This window comes from Erpetoichthys calabaricus, chromosome 13, assembly GCF_900747795.2.
Source record: "Erpetoichthys calabaricus chromosome 13, fErpCal1.3, whole genome shotgun sequence".
In the NCBI taxonomy this organism is placed as follows: Eukaryota; Metazoa; Chordata; class Cladistia; order Polypteriformes; family Polypteridae; genus Erpetoichthys; species Erpetoichthys calabaricus.
The window spans coordinates 101,336,110-101,349,561 of NC_041406.2; the positions used below are offsets into that span (position 1 = coordinate 101,336,110).

General features: G+C 39.6%; 1 protein-coding gene across 3 annotated transcripts in view; it reads left to right on the forward strand.

The window, feature by feature from the left end:
• The window catches only part of zdhhc11 (zinc finger DHHC-type containing 11), an 85,766-nt gene that overhangs the window by 45,828 nt on the left and 26,486 nt on the right, over nt 1–13,452 (forward strand). For all 3 annotated transcript variants that reach the window (XM_028817345.2, XM_028817343.2, XM_028817344.2), the window contains exons 3-5: nt 1,184–1,362; nt 9,580–9,681; nt 13,190–13,314. In XM_028817345.2, coding sequence (XP_028673178.1) covers nt 1,184–1,362; nt 9,580–9,681; nt 13,190–13,314 — 406 coding nt within the window. The remainder of the gene's footprint in view (nt 1–1,183; nt 1,363–9,579; nt 9,682–13,189; nt 13,315–13,452) is intronic.

Consider the following 13,452-nt stretch of genomic DNA (forward strand, 5'->3'; position numbering starts at 1 on the left):
AATATTCCACCTTAGAATTTTTATTTCTCTCTCCATCTTTATTTTGTCTTTTTTAAATCTACACACTTGCATCAACTCCATTTTTCTTCCTCCCAGACGTTCTGTTTTCCAGCTCATGTTTTAGCCATTCTCATTTCCCACCTTTCTCTCCTAGGTTTATATCAATTATTCAGTATTTTTGACCTTCTACTGCTGCTGGTACTTCTGTTTTGAGGGTTGTATTGCCGACCTTTTCTTCAGTTTTGGTTTTGGTTTCCTTCACATACGACGGCTCAAGTGTGTCAACTTGTTTGCTTTCTTTGAGTGATGTGATGAATGTGGAAATATATTGGTATGATCGCATAGTGGGTAGATTAGAAACCAGTTCATTTTCTTGCAGGGATTTGTCAGTCTTGAGGGGAAAAAAGGGATGACCAGGAGGGGAAACATAAATGTGCAAAAAGTAAAAACCAAAAACCAGTTATCTCAAATGTCAATGCCCAAGTCTAGAAGTCAAGAAATGAAAACAAAAGTCAGGCACAAAGGTAAATTTTTCTTGAAATATTCGCAAACTCAGAGAGTGACGTGTTCGAAATGGTGAATCTTATAGCAACACACTGGTGACAACCAAGAAACTTCCAGAAGTGCGCACTGTAGTAATCAATATCGTGCCATGATCACTGCGACACAAAACTGCAGTGCCTAGTGAAAAACATAATGCAGATGAAGAGATGTAAAATATTTTCAAAATAACTGAAAACAATTTATAGAATACAAATAAATGCAAAACATCAGATTCAGCATCTCAAAAAAGTAATGGGAATGAATTGTTAATAAAAAAGAAGTGTACAAAACTTTTGTAACATAACAGGATTGTACCAATGTGAAATTTGCATGTTCTTATTCATTTCATTCCACGGTAGACATGGCGTTTGCTATTAGTTTTATTGCATACAATAAATTGACCCAGTGTGAGAGATGTTGTGTAATTCAGTATATCTGATGTTGCATCCAAGTTTAACCTCCAGTCTGCAACCATTGCCTCTATATAAGCTTCAACATTGTGTGACACTTATAAGGTGAATTCAAAAAATGAATAGAAGTTGGTATTGTGTATGCAAGTGTGGCTTATGTTTCCTGCCACAAGTCGTCAGAGGGCTTCTTACTCAAATTCAGCAAGGCTCCTTGACTAAAGTTTCTCTAGATCTTTGGAACAGCCTTTATTGTACATCTCGTGGCACATTTGGTGGCAGTCTCTGTTGATCCAGCCGACTTCAACGTACGTGCCAAGCACAACTACAACAGCCCTTTGCCAGCTTTAGACCGGACCAAGCATCCACACGCAATTCAGAATCTGCACTGCTACTTGTGTGAAGTTGATGTGTAAGTAGTTCTGTTCTTTACCTTGGGAAGAAACACTCTGCATGCATGTCTCTCTCCCTCTCCCCCCCTATGAAAAAAGTTTACTTGAGGTTTTTGCAAATTTATTAAAAATAAAAAAACTGAGAAATCCCATGTACATAAGTATTCACAGCCTTTGCTCAATACTTTGTCGATGCACCTTTGGCAGCAATTACAGCCTCAAGTCTTTTTGAATATGATGCCACAAGCTTGGCGCACCTATCCTTGGCCAGTTTCGCCCATTCCTCTTTGCAGCACCTCTCAAGCTCCATCAGGTTGGATGGGAAGCGTCGGTGCACAGCCATTTTAAGATCTCTCCAGAGATGATCAATCGGATTCAAGTCTGGGCTCTGGCTGGGCCACTCAAGGACATTCACAGAGTTGTCCTGAAGCCACTCCTTTGATATCTTGGCTGTGTGCTTAGGGTTGTTGTCCTGCTAAAAGATGAACCGTCGCCCCAGTCTGAGGTCAAGAGCACTCTGGAGCAGGTTTTCATCCAGGATGTCTCTGTACATTACTGCAGTCATCTTTCCCTTTATCCTGACTAGTCTCCCAGTCCCTGCTGCTGAAAAACATCCCCACAGCATGATGCTGCCACCACCATGCTTCACTGTAGGGATAGTGCCAGGTTTCCTCCAAACATGACGCCTGGCATTCACACCAAAGAGTTCAATCTTTGTCTCATCAGACCAGAGAATTTTCTTTCTCATGGCCTGAGAGTCCTTCAGGTGCCTTTTGGCAAACTTCATGCGGGCTGCCATGTGCCTTTTACTAAGGAGTGGCTTCCGTCTGGCCACTCTACCATACAGGCCTGATTGGTGGATTGCTGCAGAGATGGTTGTCCTTCTGGAAGGTTCTCCTCTCTCCACAGAGGACCTCTGGAGCTCTGACAGAGTGACCATCGGGTTCTTGGTCACCTCCCTGACTAAGGCCTTTCTCCCCCGATCACTCAGTTTAGATGGCCGTCCAGCTCTAGGAAGAGTCCTGGTGATTTCAAACTTCTTCCACTTACGGATGATGGAGGCCACTGTGCTCATTGGGACCTTCAAAGCAGCAGAAATTTTTCTGTAACCTTCCCCAGATTTGTGCCTCAAGACAATCCTGTCTCGGAGGTCTACAGACAATTCCTTTGACTTCATGCTTGGTTTGTGCTCTGACATGAACTATCAACTGTGGGACCTTATATAGACAGGTGTGTGCCTTTCCAAATCATGTCCAACCAACTGAATTTACCACAGTGGACTCCAATTAAGCTGCAGAAACATCTCAAGGATGATCAGGGGAAACAGGATGCACCTGAGCTCAATTTTGAGCTTCATGGCAAAGGCTGTGAATACTTATGTACACGTGCTTTCTCAATTTTTTTATTTTTAATAAATTTGCAAAAACCTCAAGTAAAATTTTTTCAGGTTGTCATTATGAGGTGTTGTGTGTAGAATTCTGAGGAAAAAATGAATTGAGTCCATTTTGGAATAAGGCTGTAACATAAAAAAATGTGGAAAAAGTGATGCGCTGTGAATACTTTCTAGATGCCCTATATATATATATATATATATATATATATATATATATATATATATATATATATATATATACACACACATCTGTGAATAGTTTTTATTAATCCATATATAGTGAAGGCTACGGAGTGCCATAGAGCCCCAAATCCCAAGCATGAACATATATACACAGTCCTGGGTTCAGATAAAAGGGGTTTTATTTCACACATACCTTGTATAAAAATGAAACAGTGTTTCTTCTTCTTTCTCTCTCTCTCTCTCCATTGCATTGCTACTCCTCCAGTCGAGTGTTGTGCATTTCCACTTCCAGCTCCTACTTGCCCAGACAAGGCAGTGCGGTCTCTTTTATGGAGGACCCAGGAGTGCTTACATGATGTGACGAAGCCAGTTGGAAGCACTTCCGGGTCATGAGAAAGCCAGGGAGGTCCTCCCCTGCCAGTGCTCTCTGTCATTCACCAGGGACCCATGCAGGACTGCATCTCCAGACTCCAGCTCTTATTCAGTCCTGCAGGTGTCCAAACTGGGACTGCAAATGAAGAACACTGCCACCTCGTAAAGTTTGGGATGAACTGCTCCCTGCCATCGTCTTTTGCCAATTCTTGTAACCTTTCAGGCATACCAGTCAGGATGGGAATCATAAGCGTCCTGGCCAGGTATTCCCACTATGTAGTCTTTATATTGTGTATATATATATATATAATATACAGTACTGTGCAAAAGTTTTAGGCAGGTGTGAAAAAATGCTGTAAACAAAGAATGCTTTCAAAAATGGAAGTGTTAATCATTTATTCTCATTAATCAACAAAATGCAGTGAATGAACAAAAGAGAAATCTAAATCAAATCAATATTTGGTGTGACCACCTTTTGCCTTCAAAACAGCATCAATTCTAATAGGTACACTTACACATAGTTTTTGAAGGAACTCGGCTGGTAGGTTGTTCCAAACGTCTTGGAGACCTAACCACAGATCTTCTGTGGATGTAGGCTTCCTCACATCCTTCTGTCTCTTCATGTAATCCCAGACACACTCGATGATGTTGAGATCAGGGCTCTATGGGGGCCATACCATCACTTCCAGGACTTCTTGTTCTTCTTTACGCTGAAGATAGTTCTTAATGACTTTGGCTGTATGTTTGGGGTCGTTGTCCTGCTGCAGCATAAATTTGGGGCCAATCATACGCCTCCCTGATGGTATTGCATGATGGATAAGTATCTGCCTGTATTTCTCAGCATTGAGAACACCATTAATCCTGACCAGATCTCCAACTCCATTTGCAGAAATGCAGCCCCAAATGTTCAAGGAACCTCCACCATGCTTCACTGTTGCCTGCAGTCACTCATTATTGTACCGCTCTCCAGCCCTTCAACGAACAAACTGCCTTCTGCTACTGCCAAATATTTCAAATTTTGACTCCTCAGTCCAGAGCACCTGCTGCCATTTTTCTGCACCCCAGTTCCTATGTTTTCATGTATACTTGAGTCGCTTGGCCTTGTTTCCACGTCAGAGGTATGGCTTTTTGGCTGCAACTCTTCCATGAAGACCACTTCTGGCCAGACTTCTATGGACAGTAGATGGGTGTACCTGGGTCCTACTGGTTTCTGCCAGTTCTGAGCTGATGGCACTGCTGGACATCTTCCGATTTCGAAGGGTAATAAGCTTGATGTGTCTTTCATCTGCTGCACTAAGTTTCCTTGGCTGAACACTGCGTCTACGATCCTCAATGTTGCTTTTTCAAAAGAGCTTGAACAGCACATCTTGAAACCCCAGTCTGCTTTGAAATCTTTGTCTGGGAGAGACCTTGCTGATGCAGTATAACTACCTTGTGTCTTGTTGCTGTGCTAAATCTTGCCGTGACATGAAACTGTCTTCCACAACCTCACCTTGGTAGCAGAGTTTGGCTGTTCCTCACCCAGTTTTAAGTCTCCTACACAGCTGTTTCTGTTTCAGTTAATGACTGTGTTTCAACCTACGTGTGACATTGATGATCATTAGCACCTGTTTGGTATAATTGGTTGATCATACGCCTGACTATAATCCTACAAAATCCCTGACATTGTGCAAGTGTACCTATAAGAATTGATGCTGGTTTGAAGGCAAAAGGTAGTAACACCAAATATTGATTTGATTTAGATTTTTCTTTTGTTCGCTCACTTTGCATTTTGTAAATTGATAACAATAAACAATCATTATTTATATTTCTGAAAGCATTCTTTGTTTACAGCATTTTTTCACACCTGCCTAAAACTTTTGCACAGTACTGTATATCTATTATAAAAAAAATCCTGGAAAGCAAAAGCAAGGCTACGATACGTGATCTTCTCAGAAGTTCTTGGAAGACATTTAAAAGACCTGCGAGACAAAAGAGACTTGCCTCGGTGCGTCTTGCGGGGACCGTAAACATGAGACTTGGTGCCAAGAGATTGTCCCAGGGCCGTCTCGCGGGGACGTGGAACATGAGATTCTTGCAAGACACGCTCTACTTACAAAAGATATTATATAAGAGCACACCAATCAAAAAAAATTCAGTCTTGTAAAAGCACGTAGTACACTCAGATCATGTGCTCTCAGCACATATAAAGCGTGTAAGGACAATACGGAGAATAGAGACCCAAAGGTGTTGAAGAGAAAAAAAGACAGATAAGAGATTATGAAAGCAGTGGAATTTGAAAGGTGCAAACAAATGATGGTGCGATACACATGTAGACAAAGGTACAGAATATGAAAGCAGTAAAATTCGAAAGTATTGTAGCGTCCCAGCCAGGTTGAGGGCTTTTTGGTTTTAAGTGACTGTTCAGTCTGATTGAGGGAGGGTGGAGTACAGCACGGAAGACTGATAGCGGGGTATTGATTGATGCGATAAGGAGGGGCGTTGGAGAGGGTGCTAGAAAGTTGTGTTTGGGGTAAGGAAGTCAGCGATTGTTCAAATAAAACTTTTGTGACACTTTATCATGTCAGTCGCTACAGTATCAAAGAAAAGATAGAAAAGATTGCATTACCGCAAACAAAAGGTGATTAATCATCAGAACCAGGTGTAATTGAAAAAATAGCAGGACAAATAGAGGTTAGAAATAAAGAGTAGACAACAAAGTCTTTTTGCATTCGCATCATTCAATGCACAAAACGTGGATTAACACAATAATGGACCATACGCTATGAGAATCTGTGGTCCCGGAACAGTTTAAGCAACGACAAGTTAAATTTCAAAGAATACACAATTTGGTCAGGTGTATATTGATGATCACGGAGAAACGATGCAAATTTTAACAGGCAAAAAGAAAGGTAATGTATATATTCTGCGAATAACATTACACACCAAAGGAGATCGTGATATGCCATTCGTATTAAAATGTTTACAGTTTACAGTGAGAATAGGTTTTGCTATGACAATCAATAAATCACAGGGACAAACATCAGAAAAACTGTGATTATTTATTACAGAAACAGAAGCAATATTCACTCACGGGCAGTTATACGTTGCGTTGTCACAATGTGTCTCCAAAAAATATTGTTTTTAATGAAGCTTTAAAGTAAAAGTGCAAATAATGAAATTTAAACAATTCCAAGGAAAAAAAAATTTAAAATTGCATATCCGATTAACCAAACACAGGGGTTGGCAAGCGAAGTGAGCAGGGGGCAAAGCCCCCTAGTGTATATATATATATATATATTGTGACAGATAGTGGGCACTATCGCTTCCTTGAACCCTCTGCTCAGACGCCAGACACCAGATAAAAGTCCAATAATTATTTTTATTTGGACAATAATGTGCACAAAGCACCCTCCACTCCACTGTACTCATAAACCAATACAAATCACACTAATCAATAAACAATCCTCCACTCCCAGACGTGTTGCCACCCTTCCTCCCGACTCAACCCTGGGATCTCCCACAGTCCTTTATATACTTCATGACCCGGAAGAGCTTCTGATCCTTCAGTCCATGTGATTATTCAGCACTTCCGGGTTAGGTGAAAACTCCTCTTCTTCATCCTGGAAGTACGTCATTCCCTCTGTCGCCTTGACTAAGACGTACTTCTGAGTTATAGGTGAAACCAAAGTCTCTGGGCCTTCCTGCAGTGTCCCCTGGAGGCCCCCATGGTATCCAGCAGGGCTGTGATGAAAACCTCCACTGTCCATGATGCCCTGCTGGAACTCGGAGCACCTCTATGTTGCAGGCAGGGCTCCACCTGGCGGCCTGGGGGTATTGGTCTGGATAAACGGCCGGCCATGTCCCACCATATATATATATATATATATATATATATATATATATATACATACACTGTATATATGTAGAGAGAGAGAGAGGTGAAGATGGATATTTGTCTGTATTTGTGTATATATGCGGAAAGACATACGGTGTATAAACCTAATAAACTTTATATATTGTATGCTGTCTTAGGCATGAATTCAAGAAGTTATAAGTTACTAGATCCATACTTACTTGCACATTTCTTGGCCTACACATTTATGATGTGACTCTTCTGTTCTACCTCATCTCAAAGGTTCTCTATGTGACTGAAATGTGGGGATTTAAGCTAATGTGAACCAAAATATATATATATATATTGTAGCAGTAGGGGGTGCTAGAGCTCCCTTGAACCCTCAGATACCACTCCAAAAACCAGGTAAAACTATAATTATTATTTATTTTATAATAAAACTGTGCACAAAGCACCCTCCACTCCACACTACACATACAAATACACTATAATCAATAACAATAATCACTCCTCCTCTCCCAGACACTTCGCCACCCTTCCTCCCAGCTCAGCTCAGCGTCTGGGCTTTCCCACAGTCCTTTTATATTCCCTGACCCAGAAGTGTTTCCCATCCTACAGTCCATGATTCCTCATCACTTCCGGGTCAGATAAAAAGTCCTTTTCTTCAACCTGGAAGCACGTCGTTCCTTCTGGCCATGTGATCATGACGTACTTCCGGGTTATAGGGCACGTATAAGTCCTTGAGCCTCCCTGCAGCGTCCTCTGGTGGGACCCACTGTGTCCAGCAGGGTTGGAAATAAAAACTCCATTGTCCATAATTCCCTGCTGGTCTTCGGGGCACTTCCATGCTACAGGGAGGGCTCCATCTAGCGGCATGGGGGTATTGGCCGGGATGAACAGCAGGCCATCTCCCACAATATATATATATATATATATATATATATATATATATATATATATATATATATATATATATATACTGTATATGTATGTTTGTATGTTTGTATATATATGTGTGTGTGTGTTTTGAAAACAAGGTTCCTAAATTTGCTTAATCCAGTGGGTCACAGGCTGGTGTGTATGTGTGTGCACATACATTTTATATGTGGTATACATATTGTTTATTACACTTTTAAAAGAGCTTGTCCATTGAGTGTTCTATCAATAATTTTCAAATCATTTTGTCATGGTAACTGAAACTTGTTCAGCCTTAGCAATGATGGCAGCACCATACCCACAGGCTTAAACTCCACACTGCTGGCTTTTGCTGTAATAATAAAAGAGAATGAAGACATAGCAGCAGTGCCTGGACACTCAAATCTTGAACTTATCCCACCACTTTCTGCTGTCATGGCTTCTAAAGCCAGTCATGTCATGTTACATATGGTCTTTATTCCAGTAGTTCATGTTAGACTTTAGACAATATAGATATCAAATATTGATAATGTGTATGGATAAATGGACAAAAAATACAGGCACTAACATGAAGAGATTTAGGTGGTGTGATGAGCTATTGCTTAATCTCAGGATCTACCAGCATGTAGCATTCTAAGGAGCAGATATGATTCTTTTCATCAATGACAGACTTGTATTTGTCCAGGAAAACACTGCAGAAGATGATGTTTGAAGAGCACACTAAAATACTCCATTGTGTTAATTTCATTTCACTGAGAGGCAATCGATATGAAGAACTATGCCGCCTTAAGGAAACCAGTTCCAAAGTGGAGCATACTGTGGGAGACCCTCTTAGGAAGCAGAAATGAAATGGTATAAAATAGAATGAAGGTGATGACTCGGGATCGTGAGGAGTCTCTTTTAAAAAGGATGAGTCCTTTTGAACCATAACAGGAAAGGATAATCTCACACCATTGGAGATCAGACAGAATCTTTCACCGTTTCATGCCATCAGGACTGGACACTTCTGATTATGTTTGGGGGGTTACATGTGTTGTTGGGGGATTACATTAGTGAGTATTACATTAGTTGGGGGATTACATTAATGATTACTGTACATGGTTGAGGATGATTCCACTGAACCTATGACATGACTGTGTGCGCATTAGTCCTTTGTGGGCTCTTTTTAGGCACTCAAACCTGATTATGGTCTTCTGATCCACTGAGGTATTAATGCACCAGCTGTTATCAATGAAGCTGACTCATCCCATAATTTAAAAATTGCCTTTAATTGATTTTGGTCGGTTAGTACTTGAACATTATGCTCCATGATTATGCAGTTTCACCTATAGTTGCTTTTGGTTGATTGTATCCTTCCAACTTTAAATGCTGCTCTGCGTGAAGCTCTATCATATTGACCTGCCTTTGCTGGTATTGAATTATTGTCCTTTCACAAGAAGTGAAACAATACAAAAAGATATTTGAATGTCCTTAAAGAAAGCAACTAACATTTCCAGTTGTTCTGCTCAGATTTAATGTCTGCTGCTCAATTTTTTTCAGTGGGCAAAAGGCAAAACACTGCAGCAGCTGCAATAAGTGCATCTCTGACTTTGACCATCACTGCAAATGGCTGAACAACTGTGTTGGAGGAAGAAACTACTGGTAAGGCTGGCTTCTTTATTTATTTTACACTACTGTTTCTGCTGGAATGTTGATTTGAAAGACATGGCTCATCAGTCTCTCTGATACTTTCAGGACAATACTTCTTTCCTTACAGTCGGACAATGTGCAGAAGTACAGGCAAACCTGTTGATCATTGGTAATTTTATAGACAAAATTTGTCAAAAATTGTAATCTCCAGTTTTCAACGGATCTTGATGTTTTAGGGTCTCCTGGTACCGAAAACATCGATATCTCAATGATGGGTGTGTGTACGTATGTGTGTCACAGTTCCTTGAGGATGGTCTAGAGCTAAAACGGCTGGATGGAAAAATACTAAACTCGAAATTTAAGCCTGTTATGAAATGACAATGTGCTGATTAGTTTTTGAGACGAATCGTGTAAGAGATAGAGGGACTCTAGGGGAACCTTCAAATGAATTTTTGATAATATCTCGAGAATAATGGCAAATACCATAATTCTGCAATTAATTATGGATTATTCTTGTCAATAGCTATCATAATGACCAATTTTATGATCAGAAAGATCAGCAGAAAGATCAGCATCAGCATCAGATCAGCAACTTGGTTCCTAGGGCTAAAGCCTACTGACGCTCACATCCAAATTTTTTTCTTTACATTTTTTCTTATGTTTAATTCTTGTGGTGTTAAACCTTTGCAATAAAGTTTTATGTGCACGTTGGGTGTTGTAAAATCCTCTGTCGCTTATCAGTGTCAACCCAATAGGTAAGCTACCACTTTCTTCATTAGTCTGACCCCATTTTTGGTTTGATCCCATTTTTTTAGAATCAATTTTTAAATTTAAAAAATTTTTTTTTTTGCTTTAATGATAGGTATGCACAGTAATTGATTTACATTTTATGTATTTAATGATAGGTATGTAACTCATTACCCTACTTAGTTCACAAACTTTATATGTATTTATTAACAATGTGTATACTACTACAGTATTTTAAATTAGTTACAATATACTCCCTGACAAAGGGACAGGGCCGCAAAACGCATAAGCCGTTGTGGAGGACGGCCGGTACCCTTACCTGGACGGGACCCCTTGGTAATGGAAGGACCAGGGGAGAGAGCATTCACAGGGCATTATCTCTTTTGGAGCGCTAGATGGCATCCCACCAGGGTTACAGTGGTGTCCTGGATTCCCACAGGGCTCCATGGGAGTTGGAGTTCACTACAGGTCTTTTGGGTTCTGTGGAGGATGACTAGAGGGTGTTGTAGGGACTCTGAAGCCCTACTTTGTCGCGCTTCCACCTTACTCGGAAGTGCTTCCGGACCTTGCTAATGAGCACGTACAGGATAAAAGGAGCCCACTGCCACTGGTCCAGGAGTCAGCATTATGAGGTTGAGGACAAAACTTGCCAGAAGGAGTGGAGGTGGAGAACAGAATGAGAAAGAAGTCCTGTGTGCTGTTTATTTGACTATGCACATGTGCTGTGCTGTTTAGGTGGGAAACAATTGGGAAGAGTTTCCCCTGGCCAAATAAAAAAATGTGCGTTGTGCTTGAACTTGTGCCTGCCATCAGTCTGTGTCGGGTTTGGGGAGCGGGTGCACCCCTGGTGGCAACACTGTCTATTCATTGCTTATAAACTATGAATGGCTGACTCTTAATTCTTCTCAGAACTAAAAAAAAAAGACCCATCAAGGTGGACAATGTCAGCATTTACCTCCAGCATTTACTCAGTTGAGGTTCTATATACTATACTGATCCACGTTACAACATTTGGATTTTTATTGATTACTTCTATGCATGTTTTTCTAGTTTTGCTGTTTTCACAGTTATATATGTATACCTTATTTTTTATGTTAGTATTTTTTCAGTTCTAGTATTTATAGTTTATCTTTTTATATTACTATTATTTGCTGTTCTACTGTGATCTGTACACAGTGGTTCTAGAATTTCCTGCATTCCTGCGATAAAGGACTACTCCTCTCAAAAATGATTTTTTTTTAAATTTTACTTACCGCATATGGTTTGTAGTGATGATAGCAAATATATATATTTTTTTAATTTCATGTTTAATGCAGAAGGGAACTAACAAAATATATACTTTAATGAACAGAGGGCAGTGACCAATGCTGGACAACAGCAAACAGTATCAAAATGTCCATAGAAAAGAAATTTCTTGTTACTCATGACACACAGCCTACTTTCAAGTCACCGAGTCGTACAATCAAAGAATGCAAAATGAATGCATTTTTTGCTAAAAATATTGCTACATTTATTCTTCCAGTAAAACAAAAGTAGCCCAAAACCAAAAAGCTCTTTTACAATGGGTCAGATTTTTAAATTTAAGACAGGATTCTTGGTCAATGTATTAAGAGTAGAATCGAGTTTACATAAGTTCTAAAACTAGATTAAAAGAGCCCAATTAAACAAATTACATAAAAACATTACACTCCTTCATTTATTGATTGAGGAAAATTATCCAATGTTACATATTTGTGTGTTTAAAAAGTATGCGAAGGTTTGCTTTCAGTAACTGATGTGACCCCCCTTGAGTGCATACTATTGTGAACTTCATGCTAACTGGCTAGATCTCCTCTGTGTCGACCCTAAGCAGTTTAGATGATCCTGCTTCTGTTTGCTCCTTAATGAAAGCTTCTTCTTTCCCTTTTCACACTATTTACTCAGTTTAAGACAGTCACTTGCTAATGGCTTCACAAAATCATCATTTATCAATCTATCAATTTTTTGTATTTTTCCTTACAGTATTTTTTAATAACAGTTCTTTCTAGATCTCCATAATGGCTGTACCAGTATGACATTATTGCACAGATAAAGTGTATGTGTAGTGACTTTGTTTATGGTTAACCTAAAGTTATCGTACATGTGTACAGGTACAGGTAACTGACATCACTATGGTACTGTTTTCTTTAAAATCTATTACAGAAATGAATGATCAGGTTTTCATAACGTTTAGATAGCCTGGTGCCATCTTTTTTTCCCCAGTGTTTTGCATTATTTGTGTATGTGCTTTGTGAGTTGATTACTTTTCTTTCAATCAATCACAATTTCCTTTTTGTGTTCCCTTTTATTTATTTTTTTTGCTTTTGGTGTCCTGTGTTTTCAGTATGGTAGTATTTTGTTTGGGCTCACTAGCAGATAGTTAATGAGGCAGGAACTTCCTATAATCTGATAGAACATGCAAGTTATTGAAGAATACGTTAGGCTGCAGCAGTTCATTTCCAACCACTGATTCTGGTATCGCCCTAAAAGAGTCACTCATCTGGCTAGCGGTTGTGTTACAGTCTTGTGGAAATGTATGAAATAAGTGTGATTTATGTGCCATTTTGGAAGAGAGCGTCAAATAATAACATAACCCTATGAAACATTTGACTGTATCTCTGTCTTTTTCACCATTACCTGGTCCTGTTTACATTCTCACAATAATCTTGTCTTCTGTTCTACCACTTACATTGAAATTTTGTAGAATATCTACAAAAGAAATCAGTCTCAAAGATTTTTTTTGTTTTGATTTTAGGTTTTTCTTCAGCACAGTAGCCACTGCTGTCTTTGGAATCTTCATGATGGTGGTCATTAGCTTTTATATTTTTATTGAACACTATGTGAACCCCAGCGAACTGCGGACTGCTCCTCAGTTTCAAGGTGTGTTTTTCTAAATGTATATAAAATTTGAGCATACATATGTGATTTGTGAAATTACTCCACTCTAAGCTGATATGTGAATTGTGCCCCAATTACTAAGTAATGTTCTCTGAAGAAAGTATTCACTTTTTGCTACAT